This window comes from Arachis ipaensis, chromosome B6 (genome assembly GCF_059453495.1).
Source record: "Arachis ipaensis isolate K30076 ecotype BB chromosome B6, ASM5945349v1, whole genome shotgun sequence".
Lineage (NCBI taxonomy): Eukaryota > Viridiplantae > Streptophyta > Magnoliopsida > Fabales > Fabaceae > Arachis > Arachis ipaensis.
In genome coordinates, this window is record NC_142441.1 from 138,721,819 (window position 1) to 138,742,306 (window position 20,488).

At 36.9% G+C, this 20,488-nt stretch overlaps 1 protein-coding gene and 1 pseudogene across 1 annotated transcript; one reads left to right on the forward strand and one right to left on the reverse strand.

The window, feature by feature from the left end:
* Positions 1-6,865: 6,865 nt before the first annotated feature.
* LOC148562901 (uncharacterized) lies at positions 6,866-8,188 on the reverse strand (annotated as a pseudogene).
* Positions 8,189-11,627: 3,439 nt separating this feature from the next.
* LOC107647490 (transcription factor MYB98-like) lies at positions 11,628-20,233 on the forward strand. Its single transcript, XM_016351561.3, has 3 exons — positions 11,628-12,210; positions 12,554-12,680; positions 19,619-20,233. Exons 1-3 carry the CDS (start codon positions 11,663-11,665, stop codon positions 20,078-20,080), a joined length of 1,137 nt encoding a protein of 378 aa, XP_016207047.2. The 5' UTR covers positions 11,628-11,662; the 3' UTR covers positions 20,081-20,233.
* Positions 20,234-20,488: the final 255 nt, after the last annotated feature.

The window sequence follows — 20,488 nt, forward strand, 5'->3', positions numbered from 1 at the left end:
AAACAGAAGGAAAAATAGAATGAAAAATAGAACACCCTGGATGAGAAACTTACTGGCGTTTAAACGCCAGTAAGGGTAGCAGAATGGGCGTTAAACGCCCAGTCTGGCACCATTCTGGGCGTTTAACGCCAGAAATGGGCACCAGACTGGCGTTTAACGCCAGGAATAGACAAGAAGCTGGCGTTAAGCGCCAGAAATGGGCAGCAGCCTGGCGTTTAACGCCAGGATTGGCAGCAAGGGGCGTTTTGCACGCCACATGGTGCAGGGATGAGAAATTCTTGACACCTCAGGATCTGTGGACCCCACAGGATTCCCACCGACCCCACCTCTCTCTCTCTCTTCTTCACCCATTCACCAATCACCTCAATACCTCTTCCCTAAAAACCCCTCACCTATCAAATCCCACTATTCTCTTCACCACTCACATCCATCCTTCATAAAACCCCACCTACCTCACCATTCAAATTCAAACCACTTTCCCTCCCAAACCCACCCTATATGGCCGAACCCAAACCCCCTCTCCATTCCTATATAAACCCATCTTCACTCCTTCATTTTCACACAACATACACACCACCTATCCCCCTTGGCCGAAACACATAGCCCCCTCCATCTCCTCTATTTCTTCTTCTTCTACTCTCTTCTTTCTTCTTTTGCTCGAGGACGAGCAACCTTCTAAGTTTGGTGTGGTAAAAGCTAAAGCTTTTTGTTTTTCCATAACCATTTATGGCACCAAAGGCCGGAGAAACCTCTAGAAAGAGGAAAGGAAATGCAAAAGCTTCCACCTCCGAGTCATGGGAGATGGAGAGATTCCTCTCAAGGGTGCATCAAGACCAGTTCTATGAAGTTGTGGCCAAGAAGAAGGTGATCTCCGAGGTCCCTTTTAAGCTCAAAAAGGGCGAATATCCGGAGATCCGACATGAGATTCAAAGAAGAGGTTGGGAAGTTCTCACCAACCCCATTCAACAAGTCGGAATCTTAATGGTTCAAGAGTTCTATGCTAATGCATGGATCACCAAGAACCATGATCAAAGTGTGAACCCGGATCCTAAGAATTGGCTTACAATAGTCCGAGGGAAATACTTAGATTTCAGTCCGGAAAATGTAAGGTTGGCATTCAACTTGCCCATGATGCAAGGAGATGCATACCCATACACTAGAAGGGTCAACTTTGATCAAAGGTTGGACCAAGTCCTCATGGACATATGTGAAGAGGGCGCTCAATGGAAGAGAGATTCAAGAGGGAAGCCGGTTCAACTAAGAAAGCATGACCTCAAGCCCATGGCTAGGGGATGGTTGAAGTTCATCCAACGCTCAATCATTCCTACTAGCAACCGATCTGAAGTTACTATAGACTGGGCTATCATGATTCATAGCATCATGATTAGAGAGGAAGTAGAAGTTCATGAGGTTATATCCCAAGAACTCTACAAGGTGGCGGACAAGTCCTCCACTGTGGCAAGGTTAGCCTTCCCTCATCTCATTTGTCACCTCTGCAATTCAGCTGGAATTGACATAGAGGAAGACATCCTCATTAATGAGGACAAGCCCATCACTAAGAAAAGGATGGAGCAAGTGAGAGAACCTCACCAAGAGCATGAGGAATTTCCTCATCATGAAATCCCTGAGATGCCTCAAGGGATGCAATTTCCTCCACAAAACTATTGGGAGCAAATCAACACCTCCCTAGGAGAATTAAGTTTCAACATGGGACAACTAAGGGTGGAGCACCAAGAGCATTCCATCCTCCTCCATGAAATTAGAGAAAACCAAAGAACCATGAGAGAGGAGCAACAAAGGCAAGAAAGAGACATTGAGGAGCTCAAACACTCCATAAGATCTTCAAGAGGAAGAACAAGCCGCCATCACTAAGGTGGACCCGTTCTTTAATTTCCTTGTTCTTTATTTTCTGTTTTTCAAAAATTGTGCTTTATGTTTATTTATGTTTGTGTCATTATTACATGATCATTAGTGTTTAAGTGTCTATGCCTTAAAGCTATGAAAATAAATCCATCACCTTTCTTAAATAAAAAATATTTTTAATTGAAAAAGAAAAAAAAGTGCATGAATTTCAAATTTTAAAACAGTTTAATTATTTTGATGTGGTGGCAAGACTATTGTCTTTCTGAATGAATGCTTGAACAGTGCATATTTTTAAATTTGATTGTTTATGAATGTTAAAATTGTTGGCTCTTGAAAGAATGATGGGAAAAGGAGAAATGTTATCTGATGATCTGAAAAATCAAAAAATTGATTCTTGAAGCAAGAAAAAGCAGTGAAAAGCTTGCAAAAATAAAAAGAGAGAAAAGCAAGCAGAAAAAACCAATACCGCTTTAAACCAAAAGGCAAGGGTGATAAAAAGGATCCAAGGCTTTGAGCATCAGTGGATAGGAGGGCCCACAGGAATAAAATCCTAGCCTAAGCGGCTAAACCAAGCTATCCCTAACCATGTGCTTGTGGCGTGAAGGTGTCAAGTGAAAACTTGAGACTGAGCGGTTAAAGCCGAGGTCCAAAGAAAAAAGAAGAGTGTGCTTAAGAATCCTGGACACCTCTAATTGGGGACTCTAGCAAAGCTGAATCACAATCTGAAAAGGTTCACCCAGTTATGTGTCTGTGGCATTTACGTATCCGGTGGTAATACTGGAAAACAAAGTGCTTTGGGCCACGGCCAAGACTCATAAAGTATCTGTGTTCAAGAATCAACATACTTAACTAGGAGAATCAATAACACTATCTGAATTCTGAGTTCCTATAGATGCCAATCATTCTGAACTTCAAGGAATAAAGTGAGATGCCAAAACTGTTCAGAAGCAAAAAGCTAAAAGCCCCGCTCATCTAATTAATACTGATCTTCATAGATGTTTTTGAGATTCATTGTATATTCTCTTCTTTTTATCCTATATGAATTTCAGTTGCTTGGGGACAAGCAACAATTTAAGTTTGGTGTTGTGATGAGCGGATAATTTATACGCTTTTTGGCATTGTTTTTAGTATGTTTTTAGTATATTTTAATTAGGTTTTATTATATTTTTCTTAGTTTTTAAATAAAAATCATTCTTCTGGACTTTACTATGAGTTTGTATGTTTTTCTGTGATTTCAGGTATTTTCTGGCTGAAATTGAGGGACCTGAGCAAAAATCTGATTCAGAGGCTGAAAAAAGACTGTAGATGCTGTTGGATTCTAACCTCCCTGAACTCAAAGTAAATTTTCTTGAGCTACAGAGACCGAATTGGCGAGCTCTCAATTGCGTTGGAAAGTAGACATCCTGGGCTTTTCAGCAATATATAATAGTCTATACTTTGCCCGAGATTTGATGGCCCAAACCGGTGTTACAAGTCAGCTCAAGAATTCTGGCGTTTAACTCCAAAACTGGCACAAAAGCTGGAGTTAAACGCCCAAACTGGCACAAAAGCTGGCGTTTAACTCCAAGAAAAGTCTCTACACATGGAAGCTTCAATGCTCAGCCCAAGCACACACCAAGTGGGCCCGGAAGAAGATTTTTGCATTAATTACTGATTTCTGTAAATCCTATGCTACTAGTTCTCTATAAATAGGACCTTATACTATTGTATTTTCATCTTTGGACGTTTAGTCCCTAGACCTTGGAGGCTGGCCATTCGGCCATGCTTACACTATTATCACTTATGTATTTTCAACGGTGGAGTTTCTACACACTATAGATTAAGGTGTGGAGCTCTGCTGTTCTTCATGAATTAATACAAAGTACTATTGTTTTTCTATTCAACTTAAGTCTATTTCTTCTCCAAGATTTTCATTCGTTCTTCAACTTGATGAATGTGATGATCCGTGACACTCATCATCATTCTCACCTATGAACATGTGCCTGACAACCACCTCTGTTCTACTAGCAATGGCTTGAATGCGTATCTCTTGGGTTTCTAATCTAAGATTGGAACCTTCGTGGTATAGGCTAGAATTATTGGCGGCCATTTCTGAGATCCAGAACGTCTAAACCTTGTCTGTGGTATTCTGAGTAGGATATGGGAAGGGATGACTGTGACGAGCTTCAAACTCGCGATTGTGGGGCGTGTGACAGACGCAAAAGGATCAATGGATCTTATTCCGACATGATCGAGAACCGACAGATGATTAGTCGTGCGGTGACAGCGCATTTGGAACGTTTTCACTGAGAGGACGGGAAGTAGCCATTGACAACGGTGATGCCCAACATAAAGCTTGCCATGGAAAGGAGTATGAATGATTGGAAGAAGGTAATAGGAAATCAGAGGTTTAGGAGGAACAAAGCATCTTCATACGCTTATCTGAAATTCCAACCAAAGAATTACATAAGTATCTCTATCTTTATTTCATTTTTTATTTATCTTTTAATTATCAATTCTCCATCACCATCTGAATTCGCCTGATTGAGATTTACAAGGTGACCATAGCTTGCTTCAAGCCGACAGTCTCCGTGGGATCGACCCTTACTCACATAAGGTTTATTACTTGGACGACCCAGTGCACTTGCTGGTTAGTTGTGCGGAATTGTGACAAAGTGTGATTCACGTTTAAGAGCTCCAAGTCCTTTGGCACCATTGTTGATGATCACAATTTCGCATACCAGCTATCGAACCCTATATTATTCCTAATCTGAACGCCACGCGACCTACTTATCTGAGGCTCTAACAGAATAATGAAATTAGCACTATATTCTTTTCTGAGGTCTCTAATAAGAGAGTAAAAAAATTTACTACCGGCACCCCGACAATTCCAACAGATAACATTCATTATAACAAGCAAAAAAGGATAGGGGAGTCACCAGCGACAACGTTACACCTGGGTATGAGACCCTAACTTGCCATTCTGCTTACCAAGGGATAAATCCCCCTCTTTGATTTTTCTACCACCAGAATCAATCATACTCTCATCTGGGGGCCTATCGAGATCTTTCCCTGGACTCCGCACAGCCTCTATTTCCATATGAGAGTCAGAGGAACTTGCATTCATCAGTAGAGGATTATTCCTCACCACAAAACCTTCACGACCTGTAGCAACTTGCTTCATAGCAACAAAAGCCTCATTCTGCTCTCTTTGAAGTTTTTGCATATACTCCATCACTACCCCTTCCATATCATTAGTTTCACGAGACTTCTTCGTAGGAGACACGGTGACAATGCTCTTGGAAGCTTCAGGAGAGGAGGAAGGATTCTTGATGATCATTTTAGGATTAGGCTTTAACCATTTTTCAGATCCTTGTGGCCCAACTTTATTAAAGGGGCCCATTTTACCACTTTGTGGATTTTTACCTGCACCAACCCGTAAGACTTTTTTTTGAATGATTTGACTCTTATTATTCACTATTAAGGCCTTTGAGGCCTGGTGCACGAAGTTACAATCACACTTTTGCAACTCCGCACAACTAACCAGCAAGTGCACTGGGTCGTCCAAGTAATACCTTACGTGAGTAAGGGTCGATCCCACGGAGATTGTCGGCTTGAAGCAAGCTATGGTTATCTTGTAACTCTTAGTCAGGATATCAATAATTCTCAGATTTAATTGTAAAAAGTAAAAGAACATGAAATAAATACTTGTTATGCAGTAATAAAGAACAAGTTGAGGCTTTGGAGATGTTTTGTCTTCTGAATCTCTGCTTTCCTACTATCTTCTTCTTCATGCATGCAAGGCTCCTTCCATGGCAAGCTTTATGTTGGGCATCACCGTTGTCAATGGCTACTTCCCGTCCTCTCAGTGAAAATGTTCCAAATGCGCTGTCACCGCACGGCTAATCATCTGTCGGTTCTCGATCATGTCGGAATAGGATCCATTGATCCTTTTGCGTCTGTCACACGCCCAACAATCGCGAGTTTGAAGCTCGTCACAGTCATCCCTTCCCAGATCATACTCAGAATACCACAGACAAGGTTTAGACGTTCCGAATCTCAAGAATGGCTGCCAATAATTCTAGCTTATACCACGAAGGTTCCAATCTTAGATTAGAAACCCAATAGATACACATTCAAACTTGATTACATGTAGAACGGAGGTGGTTGTCAGGCACGCGTTCATAGGTGAGAATGATGATGATTGTCACGGATCATCACATTCATCAGGTTGAAGTGCGAATGAATATCTTAGAATAAAAGCAAGCGTGATAGAATGGAAAACAGTAGTAATTGCATTAATTCATGAAGAACAGTAGAGCTCCTCACCCCAACAATGGGATTTAGAGACTCATGCCATAGAAGATACAATATGAAACGTGTAAAGTGTCATGAGGTACAAGATGAATCACTAAAAGTAGTTTTTATAGTAAACTGGTGACCTAGGGTTACAGAAAATGAGTAAGCTAGGGTGTTTAGTGTAAAAATCCACTTCCGGGGCCCACTTGGTGTGTGCTTGGGCTGAGCATTGAACCTTTCATGTGTAGAGACTTTTCTTAGAGTTAAACGCCAGCTTTTGTGCCAGTTTGGGCGTTTAACTCCAGTTTTTATGCCAGTTCTGGCGTTAAACGCCAGAATTCTTGAGCTGACTTGGAACGCCTGTTTGGGCCATCAAATCTCTGAAAAAGTATAGACTATTATATATTGCTGGAAAGCCCAGGATGTATGATTTCCAACGCAATTGAGAGTGCACCAATTGGGCTTCTGTAGCTCCAGAAAATCCACTTTGAGTGCAGGAAGGTCAGAATCCAACAGCATCTGCAGTCCTTTTTCAGCCTCTGAATCAGATTTTTGCTCAGGTCCCTCAATTTCAGCCAGAAGATACCTGAAATCACAAAAAAACACACAAACTCATAGTAAAATCCAGAAAAGTGAATTTTAAATAAAAACTAATAAGAATATAATAAAAACTAATTAAAATATACTAAAAACATACTAAAAACAATGCCAAAAAACGTATAAATTATTCGCTCATCAAGGCCTCGGGCCCACTTGAAGCTATAATGGCTTCCTCTTGCATGGAATTCTTAGCCAAATAATTTATTCCTTCCTCATTCAAAGTAATAAAACGTGAGGCATTAGCATTGGTGGGCATATCTTCCTCATATTCTCTTTCCTGATTATTAGGTAGATCTTGACCAATCATGCCTCCAATCTTTCCTTGATTATTCATGCCCTTATTCCACCTAAAGTTACGTTTAACTAACATCCATGACCCAAAATCAGGGGAAATTTGATTCCCTTGATTACCACCGCTAGAATCTTGCTTCTTTCCATTTTGGTTCTCAGTCTCGACGAATGGTGGATCTTCGGAAACCATAGTGTTCCCTTCCGCACCAGCTTCATGGCCTGCCGTCTTACCCACCGGCTCATCAGTGCACAAATCAGACATGTGACCATACTTACCGCAGGAGAAGCAAATTTGGTGCAGTCCTTCATATTCAATATAGAGTTCTAATCCAAGAACCGAGATCCTAGGGACAAGTTTTTTGGCAAGATCAATTTCGACACAAATCCTAGCAAAGCGTCCTCTAGAATGGATTGAGGTTGACCGGTCAATTTTTAGCATGTGACCAATAGTAGACCCAACTCTCCATAGAAATTTCTAGTTATAGAGCTCAATAGGGAGGTTTGGTATTCGAATCCAGGCAGCACTTTTCCTCACTGCTTTCTCAGATTCCAAGAAAAAAGGTCGCCATCTTTGCACAATGAGATAGTGTCCGGCAATCATCCAAGATCCTTCCATTAAAGCATGAGAGTAGTCTTTCGCATCTGCAAAGTGAACCAAAAAATAATCACGATCCATATCAATAACATTAATAGAGCCTTTCTTACCCCAGTCTCTCTTTAAACGTTGTTCCATAAATCCTAAGCCAACTCTTTTGCCCAAAAGCTTGACATAGAGTGAGGATCTCCATGGTTTACACCACTCGTTAAAATCTTCCTTCGAAATAGGAATGGTGGGACAAGGATTGAACGGTTCCTCTTCATGGGTGTCTTTATCCGCATCTTGGTACCATCTATTCTCTGGATCCGGTATGTCTTCATTAACCTCTTCCATGTCAATATGCTCATCCTCAATGATAGAGCCCGCTACGGTGAGGAGCGTATCCTTATACGAGATTTTGGAAGCTCCTGACTTATTTTCGTCACAAGGACCAGTAACTTCCATGTCCTCGCTTGGTTGATTAGGATCAATGCTGGCACGCGTTTTCACCTTTTTGGTGCTACGCTGCACTAAGTCTTCTTCTTGCTTAGAAACCCTAGCAGAGCCTTCCTTAGTCATTTTTGTCTTACGCCAGACCGATACTTTTACTTAAATGAACTATATCACTTATCCAGTGGTCCAAGCAATCAAATAATCACAACTCATACTTTTAAATAAGAAGCAAGATATTCACAGATCCTAATCCATCCATCAAGAGGTTTCAACCATTGTTTCTGATTTATTTTATTACTTTAATATCCATCCTCATTTAACCAATTTTATTTCTCCAAAATAGTCCAATTTAATTCATAAGACTCACACAATCACTAAAAATAAAATTTTCACATTGATATCGATTTATAATAATTTTTTGAAATAAAATAAGTTTTAAAAAATGTTCCTACCTGAAATTAACTCAACAACATGACAATAACAGCGGCAGCACAGCCGCAACATTCACAGCAGCTCCGCCATAACAATGTGGCAGTGGCAGCAACAATCCCAGTCCGCAACTACAGTGGCTCAACCTTGAGATATTAACATCACAAAATCCTAAACAAATGTATAACAAAACACTAGCGGCAAAAGTTCCCGAACAAGAATACTCACTGTAATTAGGAAGGAGTAAGGACATGGAGCGACAGTAGCTCCAATGATGATAGAAAGTCTCAGCGGTAGCCGTGGCAACCACGCGGTGGCGATGACATCTCCAACAATCCAAAGAACGAGAATCAGAGGCAAGAACACCCTTACCAGCGGCAGCAGCACCAACCCAACTAACTCCGGCAGCAAGGACGACGGCTTGGTTCCCCACCACCGGTGAAGGCAACCGCAATCTCTAGCGATAGCGACAATGGTAGCAGCAACGAACGGCTCCTTCTTTGTCACTTTTCTCTTCACTCTCGCCTGTAGTGACGATGATAGGACCTTCGTCGACGGTGATCGAAGCTCCGACCGCGGCAACAGACACGACGGTGGCACGAGACATTGCCTCCTTTTCCTTGGTCGTGTCTTCTCTCTCAACGCCTCTCTCTCTCTCACACCTCATATTCGATCTCTCTCCCTCTCTCCCTCTCCACCATTTGACAACGACGGTGACCGTGGCTCCCAGCCCCGCTGGCACCGTCTCTTCCCTCTTCTCCCTCTTTTCTTTCTTTTCTTCTTTTTTTTTTTCATCTCTCTGTGTGTTTCTTTCTTTCTTTCTTCCTTCAAAGAGTATGTGTGTGTGTTTGAATTTTAGGGTTAGAGTTTGGTTTTGGAAAAAGACGGATAAGGATAGTTTGAAAATTTTATAAAAATTAGGTAATAAAATAATAATTAGAATCAAATCTATAAAATAAAAACCTTTTTGAAACACAATATTTATTTATCAACTTATATGTTATTTTAAAATAACCACTAATTTAAAAGTAGAAATAATCTAATTAAATTTTTTGTTCATTAAATTAAAGTATTAAATCCCAAATCTCAATTATTCAAATTAAATCATATAAGGTCCTCATATTTTTCAATTACTAAAAGTTTAAATTTTAAATATACAAAATACCCAATTATTATAAAATTGGATAAAAATTATATTTAATTCAAATTCAATGTATCAAAACTTGATTTAGTTACCTTTGATAAAATAATTTCTGGAAATAAAATCTTGAACAAATAAAATAAATCGAAACCGGTTCATAATAGAACTTCCAAAAGTTTAGGATCTTACAATTACAATTTGTCTAAAAATTATTTTATATTTTATATACTGTGTCTCCATATTTAACAAAAACTTAAAATTGATATATCTGTATCCTATCCCATGTCTTTGCTTCATAAATTGATCTATATGGTGAAATGTTTAAATTTAATATATTCAACAATGTAACTGAGACAAGCCTTAGACTTAGCGTCAATGGATCCTTACACATATAAATGTGATTAAGGATGTCAATGGGGTAGGACGGGAGAAGGGGATGCCTCCCTACTCTTCGTCCCAAAACCCTAATCCTCACCCCGTCGCCGCCCCGATTCTCACCATGAGAGAATATATATTTGTTCTCATCCTCGTTCTCCGCATTCCTCACAGTCTCCTTGAGGCCCCATTTCCCGTCTCCCATTCATCCAGTCATCCTGTACAAAACGACAAGAATTGTCTCAAAGCAAGAACACAAGAAAACAACCACAGAAAAATTCAATAAACGCAGTGCAATAGATTCAGCAAATAGGAACAATTAAACAAATTCAGCAAACAAGAACAATTAAATAGGAATAATTAAACAAATTCAACAAATGTTCACCCAAAAAAATTCAATAAACTCACATCAAATCAGCAAATAAACACAACATTCAGTTACTATGGCAAAAAATAAAGGAGGAATAGGAACAGAAACAGAGAGAATCAAACAGAAATAGAGAATCAAACAAACTTACGTCAAATTCAATGGAGGAGGAGGAGGGACAACAGTGGTGACGATAAATGCAAGTGAAGGGAACGGTACAACAACGAGACACGAGCGACGAAGCAGAAACGGGATGCGAGTGAAGGGGACAGTGACAATGAATGCGAGTGAAGGGGATGGCATAACAATGGGACACAAGCGGCAATGTAGAGATGGGATACGAACGAAGGGGACGACGACGATGAACACTAGCGAACGGGACGACATAATGGCAATACACGAGCGGTGGAGTAGAGACTAGACGTGATATGAAGGGAGATGGCTGTTGAAGGGAGATGGTGGAGTAGTGAGTGGCGATATATGGTTACTGATGTGGGGTGTCACAGTAGTGTCTAGTGAGAAATGGGAGAGCGCAGTGAAAAGAGTAGGTGACAGCACAGTAGTGTACAAATTTGGATTATGGTTTTTATCTTATCCATATATATGTAACATGTAAAAAGACTAAAAAACCTATAGTATAAATAAATTATCAAGGATAATTAAATAAAAATTTACGTATTTCGGAGATCAACAAGAACGGAATAGGAATCCGCCGCTCGGGTCCCCATGCCTGTTTCGGGGGAATTCTGTCTCCATTTCCATCTCTGCGAAAAAAAATTTATATCTTCGGGTCCCCATTCAGGGCGGTATTCACGGAAATCTATATGTCTCAGAGAATTTTGCCACCCATAAACGTGATTCTCTACTCTTTAAATGGAAATAGCAATCACATGTAATTCATGTGTATCCAAATTTTTTCTTGTGCTATTTTAAAATAAAAAAGACTTTGCAACAACCTCATCATTATTTCATTTTTCTCTTTCTACATTAAAAACATTTGATAGTAATAAATATGGCAGAATATAAAAAGAGAAAATACTCATTTTAATTTCTTTCTTTAATTTCTGAAGGGAAGAAGCTCAATAGTCACAAAAACAATGAGTCTAGGCCATTGGATTGATCATTGATGTTGATGCATCAATGAGCACGTGTCACTTCAATCTCACTATAAAACCCCCATAATACCCCCATTCTTTCCTCGTACATTCTCTAACTTTGTGCCTTCTTTAGTACACAATAGTATCTCTCTCACTTTGTCCATACTAACCTTTTCTCTCTCTAAGGTTTCATGGAGTTTGATCAAAATTTCTTTGAGGATTTTACTTATCTTTCTGAGAGTATTTATGAAAATCCATGCATAAAGAAAGAGATATCCACCACGGTTCCCATGCAACAAAAATCTCTCCTTGTATGTCCTCCATTGAAAAATGAAATTTTATACAAGAACGATTTCCACCATCTTCAATCCCTAAAAGACATTACAAACACCTTCTACTCCATGGAAATTGCACCAAACAAGAACCAAATGGAGGATATTCATGCTTTCCCAAACAACTACAATAGCTTATGGGATTTATCTCAGAAAAACCAAGTTCAAATTGATGATGCTCTCACACCATCACTAATTTATGATGCATCTCTATTGGTGCCAATGAATTTAAATTTCCAAGATGAGCTTTCAACCTTAACTCCAACAGAAAATGCTTACTGGAACAATAATCAAAATCCTTTTCACAACAACCAAATACCCCAAAGAAGGGGACTAAGGAGGAAAGACAACATTCAACAAAGTGTTACCGAAATAATCAAAGGCCAGTGGAGTGCAGATGAAGATAGGTATAACATATAATCCAAATTTATTCTCTCTTTCTTTTTCTCATACACAGATACTTTGAAGTAAAATGGTATTGCAAACCATTAGATAATTTGATATGTTTGATTCAATCATCTAACTGATTTATAATACTATCTTCACGTGAAGATATTTTTATGGCAGTAATAATCACCTTGTTGCATGATGTATTCAACAAAATTCTTCTCAACAAAGTTAGATTTTCAAGAAATATTTGTTTTGCTTTCAGTGGTATTTCTTAGTCTTAATGAAGTTCATTAATAGGTTTTCAATTTGTTCCTTTTGTGGATATATTCTAAGAATTTGGGTTTTTATGTGTTCTTGCAGATTACTAACAGATCTAGTTGAACTCTTTGGGTTTAAAAATTGGTCCTACATAGCAACACTAGTCAGCGGTAGGATAGGGAAGCAATGTAGAGAGAGATGGTTCAATCATCTTCGGCCGGATATTAAGGTTAATTCTTTTCCTTTCTTATTAGCTTGTCTACATCATCCTCACTCTAACAAGTGTGATGTTATTTTAATTTTTTTTTTGTTTCAATCCCACTTTCCATCATTAATAATAAATATATTAGTTTGAAACTAATATTTTTAATAATAAAATATGTATTTTGTTGTTTTGTCTTTTTTTTTTCTCTTCTCTTCTCTTCTTCCTCTTTTAGTTCATGATAGTTTTTTTTTTTTTTTTTATGTTTTGAAAATAGAACTGCATATCGAACCATTCAAACTATTGACAATTCAAAAGTTTAAAATTTTAATTATTTTAAATGAAATAATTGAGTTATAACAGAATAATAAATAAACACACACAACACAAAACATAGATAATAAAATTATATTATCTAATTATATAAATATATGTAAATAAATTTTAAATAATAAATAAGAGAGTTATAAATTCGTATTGAATAATTACAAAAATAGATTGAATAATTCACTTTATTGATTAAAATTAATTATATAATCAATGGTAATATATTTAAAATTATTATATATCCAAATTAAACTAAAGTAAAAGATTTTTTTTAATATGAATTATCATCATTTTTAAATATAAAATATAAATTTCTCAAGATTCTAAACCTACAAGTAAAAGTATGAACCTTGGTTAAAACGAAAAGACAAATAAAAAGAGTGGCATTTTTTTTACAGTAATGAGCTACCCTTGGATATTTGGTCCATTACTCATTGATCTAAAAAAAATAAAAAATAAACAGGTCTTTAATTTTTTTGTTTGTGGGCATTTAAGTTCTTTAAGATTGAAAAATATATTTAACTCCCTCAAATTTAAGGATGGTAACGAGTCCCCATGAGACAAATACTAGCCCCCTGTCTCCCATCCCATGAGACCAAAAATTTCTCGTCCTCGCCCCGTAGCCATGGCAAGTAACAGGTACCCACCATCCGCCAGATATTCAAGTCCCCATGGATATCTGCAGGTATTTTTTAAAAACAAAACATGGCAAAAGAAAACAGCAAAAATTAACAAGAAACTTTAATTTAATTCCAATCTATATAGAAATGCTACAATTATGTAGAACAATCAAATAATTTTAATTACATCATAATTAAATCAGATTTGTTTCCCTCCATTTTAAATCATCTTCCAACAAAATACAATTTACAATATAATAAAATCAAACATATTCATGCATTATATTCATAAAAACTATACAAAAGATATATAAATCAGACATTAACAATATGTATAAAATCAATACAAGCTTTACATATATATCATAGATGATGATGATGATTGTTGGGGAAAAAAATCAAAATTTTTTGAATAATTATATAATTAAAAGAATGCAAATAGCTTGTTGGCCACTGATGATGGCAGATCTAAGGGAGATGGAGCAAAGGCACGGTTGGTGACGACAAATTTGAAGAAGCTGGTAATAGCATAGGCATGGCTAGAGTAGCTTTGTCTTCGTTGAGCAGAGGTGGAGGTGGCGGCAACGTTATGAGAAGCAATCACGAACTGATGTCGGTGACTTAGTGAGAGGAAGAAGGTGAGCGACGGCAAGAGAAGAAGGTTAGAGATGTCGGCGAGGGAGGAAGGGAGAGGAAGAAACACGGAGAGGGTGAGATGGAATTTAGGTTAGGATGTGAGAGTGATAGTAAAAGGATGAGTGAGTGAGTGAGGCAAAGGCTTGCGAGAATTAGGTTTCCATCATAATCCACACACACACAAACACACAAAAGGATATATATGTAAATTCATTCCTATGGGTATTATACGGGTATCACGGGGAGGGTACCTTTTTTCCTGCCCCCGTCCCGTTTATTAAAGGGATACTCGTTCTCCGCTCCTACGCAGGGGGGAGGATGACCTCCAAACCCTTGCCTCGATGGGTAAATTCCTACGAATACTCGCCCCACCGAAGAAAATTGTCATCCCTACTCACATTTGAAAACGCGTGATATTTATATTCTTCAATGGTGCTGGGGTTAAAAAGTATAACGGAAAATGCTAATGGAGGGAGATTGATGATGTGTCGATTATGGTGATGATGTGGATGGTTGGTAAAAAGTAAAAAGGCAAATACACCTCTGGTGGCTTAAAACGACGCCGTTCTAATCCCTTACCCCACTTTGTTTCTTCATAATTCCAATAACATCCATAATCCACTCCAACAATTACATCAAACCCTACGAGAAGACAAAGACGCTCTTTCTTCCTAAAAAAAACGTCTTTTAGTTCATACTTCATAGTGCTACTATGCTAAGTTGAAAAGTGGTGATTGGTGAATGTGACGCTTAACTTTGTTGGCGAAGAAGCTTCCATCATCTACAGAGGGAAGGAAATTTTTCTATGTTTTGTGTGTTGGTGTTTAGATAGATGTGACAATACATGGTGCTATGTGATATTTAGGAGTGCACATGGGTCGGGTGAAGCCAGGTTTGATGTGACCCAGATCCGACTCGAAATATACACCAGGTTTATTTATTAGACCCGAACCCGACCCTAGACCCGATAAAACCAATACACTTTCGGGCCATAATTATACCGGATAAAAACCGGGCCGTTAACATTACACTACATTAATACCTTCTTGTAAGCTAGCATGTAAAAATATGCAAATTTTCAAGACTCCAACCATTATTTGACATGGTAAAATTCACTTAGAAAAATATAACAAGAACCAACCATTCTTCAAAATTAAAGCATAACCACAATCAATACTAATATTGTCTAATAACACCAAATATTTAAATCAATACAAATAACACAATATTATGCATTAGTCTAAAGTCTTATGCATTCTAAACATAAAACATTAACTTATAGTCTTATAATGACTAATAACACAAAATATTAAGGTTTACAATACTTAAATTCCACATAAGAATAGCTATGATCCATCACTAATAACACAAAATATTAATTGTGTATGATGACCGGGTCGAGTTCGGGTGACCCGAACTATGGCCCGGACCCAACCCAAAATAATGATCGGGTCTATTTTTGAGACCTTTACCCGATGAAATCACACAAAATTAGTCCTAAAGTGATCGGGGCCGGGACGAGTCTTCGAGTCGGGTCGGGCTATGTGCACCCCTAGTGATGTTAATTATTTAATGTTGTGTGTGTGTGTAAAAGAAACAAAATTTGTTTCGAGTGAAATGATTTCAAAATTTTTGAAACAAGAGTTAGAGTTTGAATATGATTCATGGGGTTTAATGTGTGATTGTATTACTCTATAATGTGGTTTACATTAGCATCATTGTTGAAGGTTTGTGTCAAAGTTATGTGAAACTTAACTTTTTGTGGTGTATATAGTTTTAGAAAGTCAGATACACTTACTGGCAACTTTGTTTATATTATGCTATTATTATTAATGGGATTATAATCCTCTTAGGATTGCTTCTTTTGATAATATTTGTGTTTTGTTTAGCCCATTAAAAAAGAAATTGAAATTATGACAAAATGCATTTCACATATATAGCCAACTTGACAATTTTCATTACAATAGCAACAAGTACCACATTCATTTTCACCCTTTTAAGACATATACATCAACATATACAACAACCAAATTAATCACAGTTGATCACAAATTCAGGTGTTTCATCATTTTTGAAGATAACATTTTTTTCTCCAAAGCATTCAATTTCTTTTTCAATTATTTTCTTTTAAACAAATGTTCTTCAATGTCTCCACATTCACCATCATAGTCAGTACCCAAAGTTTGAGTCTCTATATCCCCAATTTTTTTAGGTGCTCATCAAGTTAGAGAAAAAACTTACAATAGCATTGCTTAACCTGCATCAAATTCTATACAACCAACCAATTATACACATTACAGTTTCATCCAAATATAACATAATATCAACTTACCTTGAAGTATGGGCACCTAAGAAATAGTCTATTGGTGATTATTCTGGACTCATAGAGAATGACATAGACATCGTAGAAGCACTTTGGCGCAATTTTATCTCTCTCATCTCCTGTTGGCACTAACACAATGACTCGTGGTTGAAACGAACCTCTCTTGTCTATCCCCACCACGCCTTGTGCTTGAAGAGCCTTTATCACTGGCCATGGACAATCCTTCTTCAACCCCCTCCCAAACAAGTGGTAGAAGTAGAAACAATGGTTTTGGCTTCAATAGACTTTGAAGAAATAGAGCTCACCATCACCGTAAAGGGACCTATTTGTCCTCTTGTAGTTGCCAACCATTCATATCATCATCGTAACGAACACATCAACAATCTTCCTTCCAGATCAGCATTAACTTTTTTAATACTAACCCCACTGAGGGATATAAATGTCACGCGTTTTTAAAGATGAGAGAGCTAAATATATTTTCCAATGCTGAAAGGCTTGAATATTCGCCGACAAAAGATTAAGAACCTATTTATCTTTTATTCAATTTTTTTTAAAAATTTATAATTTCATTAATCAACTTGGGTTAGTCTAATAGTTAGCTTATTAGTCTTTTTAAGCAAGTATCGAAGTTTGAATCTTGCCTTGTGCATACAGAAACTCATTGGTTAGCAATAAATTTTTGAATGAAATTCAGATCCACAGTGACTTAGTCCTTGGCCTGCTAAGATGCAGGATGCCGTGAAAAATCGAAAAATAACTTCTAATTCTATTATGTATTGCACATGACACTAGCAGGCCTTCAAATTGTGTTCTAGAATTTTTTGTGGAAAAATATTAAAAACCTATAATTAAACTAAATTGGCTGAGAGTAGCTTGTACCCATGAGCACAACTCCTGCTTCTCACTCTCAATCTAAAAACAAAAGTAGATTAGGATGTCAGAAAAGTAGACCTAGAGAGTGCCAGAAATGGACAGGCGATGCAATTTGAACATCGACAATCGACACCCTAATCTTTTTCGTTGTTTGAGTATAGAGAAAAGTTAGTGAAGGAAACACACACACACTTATTGGAAGCTTAAGACTACGAACGAGTGAGTGATATGGAATACCATTTCTAATTTGAAGTGTGTGAGAACATGCATGTGTGTTGATAAGGATTTAGCAGGTCTGCATGTGATGATACCTTCTCCCATGTTTATGTTCCCATTTATTAGTAGGCATAGGTCTTTGTCTCAAAAGGCATTAGTGAGTTTTTATTTTAGTCCTAATAGCGGATATTTCACATATCGGCTCTTGACTTGGTTTAAAACAAGACCAAACTAGTTCAACTACCAACCAGATCTTAATTTCGTTTGGCTAGCTAGAAAAAACTATTCATTTCAAGAACGACATTTGGACCATAAAAAAATTGTTCGGGAACCAGGAAATCATCCATGATCCAACCTGAAACCTTGACGGTTTACGACAGAACAAAAAGTCAAACAACATGGACAAATTTACCTCTTTATTCCGTACAACATGAACAACCGAATTACAAAAAAAAGGGGAAACATTATTTGTTCTCCAAATGAATATTGAATAATATGGTTGGCATAATAAGAAGAGTTAGATCAACTATAAAAAATATTGTATACGCCCAAAACTATATCACAGGGTAAATAAGCCCCTCTGAAATCATCAAAGAGAACAAGTCTAAGAGTAATGGAGGGTTGATTTAGAAAGTGTTATCCATAATTAGCACTTAAACTCTCCTTAGTTAGATTATGGGTCCCTCTGTTAGCTTTTCTATATATATGAGAGATCTTCACCTCCCAATCTCTCCTTATAATGTTGCGGATCCTTGTCACTAGCAACCAGTGAGTCCACCTCCAGCAGCCCCTTGCGCAGTCCCAGCAATGTGGGTCATGGCATTGGCCCAAACCCAATCCATTTAGTGGTTTTTTTTTTTTTTACTCTAGAATATATCAATTTTAGAAACTAGTTTTGGAAAAAAAAAATAATTGTATCAATTTATATTATTGAACTATTAATACGTACTCATTCATAGCAATTTTTTTTAATGAACCTCTTCAAAGAATATTGATCCAAAAAATACCCATGAATAATTGAGTTTAAATTAATAATTTAAAGTCCATTAAGATATGGGTCAGGTTAAACCTAAATTCTTTTTCTTCATTTTCTTTTTTGTTGTTTTTGAACAAATTTTAATATTATTTTAACTATAAATCACTACATCGATAAGATATTCTTTATAAAAATTTAAAAACACCATTTATCTCTGAATTACATATTGATCCATGATCCCTCAACATCTATTATATTCTTCTCCCCCTTGAATAACTTGCCCTTTCATTCATAATAATAGATTCAAAAGTGTTGCCCAGAAACTCAGTGATGTGTTTTGTTCCATCACCCTCAATATTAAATAAAGTTTTATAATCGAATGACAATATAAAACGAGTTTGCTTTGCAACTTATTCACATTAAACTTGACAAAAGTATGCAGATTTAATATCATAATCAATTTTACTCATCAATTATTCCATAATGTTCAATTTAAAAGAATAGGGAGATTGAATGGAAGACAATAATTAAAGTTATGTTATTTAACATAACATTTATAATTCTATGTGTATAACATTTATAGTTATACATTTATTATATCTAAAACATTCATGTTAGGTATACACTAAAACCAACCATTAAAATTAGAGTTATTAGGTAAAATATATATTAAAATACAAAATATATATTAAAAATAAATTAAATTACATATGTATTTGTATATAAATATATAGTAGTTGGTTTTAGTATGCAAATAGCATTTTTGTTAAATAAAACAACTTTGGACTATTTGGATTAATTTTTTATTTTCTCCCAAATATTATATGGATAGTGTCTATTATGATTTATTGTAGTTATGTTTATGCATTTATGCTGATTAGAACGGCAATGCTTTCAAGCAACATCATATCGATATTTTTCGTGTGTCTATTATGTGTGGAGTTTCATATATTGTATCTATATTATCTTGAACCTTTATTTTATACACATATAGAAGGACTCCTGGGATGAAGAAGAGGATAAACTACTAATTGAAGCTCACAAGCAAGTTGGAAACAAGTGGGCTGAAATTGCAAGGAGGCTCCCCGGCCGCACTGAGAACACAATTAAGAACCACTGGAACGCCGCTAAGCGAAAGAAGAGTAGCAAGAGACAACCTAGGAAGAAGAAGAACCAGACTTATTACTTTGGGGAAACATTGCTTCAGCGCTACGTCAAAGAGGTCACTGCAGCTGATGCGGCAAAGAAGCAGCTGAAGAAATCCATGAAAAAGTTGAGAATAACGAATGAGGATTACAACCTGCAGCAGAATGCATGCATCACTGGGTATGATGGCAATATACCAGTGAAGTTCAGTTCTAATGAAATTGGGAATGGTTCTGTTCTGATTGATGGCACAGAGAACTATGTTCCAATGCAGCTTGATATGATTGGAATTGAGACCTACATGAACTAGGCGTGGATCTCGTTTAGTTGGTAAACTAGAAATTTCATGCTTTTAATAAAGATGCATTTATATGCAAGGTTGCTGCATATGGAAACCGTTCATCTTTGTGTTTTGTTTTGTTTTTTATTTTTATTTTTAGTTTTAGTGTTTTAATCTTGTGTATTGCAGCATGGATTTTATTTTGTAATGTGATGTCGTACCTTTTTTTATTCAGTAATTTTTGTTCTCAAATGTTCTTTTGAGTATTTTTCATTTGGATGAATTAGTTTGTGTTGATTTTTGGTGCAGAACCGCAGATACAGGGCTATAAGTCCATCTTTCACCATGCTTGAATATTAGTAGTACTTCATGGCTATCCTTGGTTTTCTGATAAAATTTTTGGCGCTACAAATCTATTTAAGCTAAACTCCGTGTTTA

Excerpts from the sequence above, each read along its gene's own strand:
- LOC107647490 (XM_016351561.3), top strand. The coding sequence starts at position 11,663 with ATGGAGTTTGATCAAAATTTCTTTGAGGATTTTACTTATCTTTCTGAG. Across the intron at positions 12,211-12,553 it reads TGGAGTGCAGATGAAGATAG|ATTACTAACAGATCTAGTTG; the intron begins GTATAACATATA and ends GTGTTCTTGCAG. Across the intron at positions 12,681-19,618 it reads ATCTTCGGCCGGATATTAAG|AAGGACTCCTGGGATGAAGA; the intron begins GTTAATTCTTTT and ends ATACACATATAG.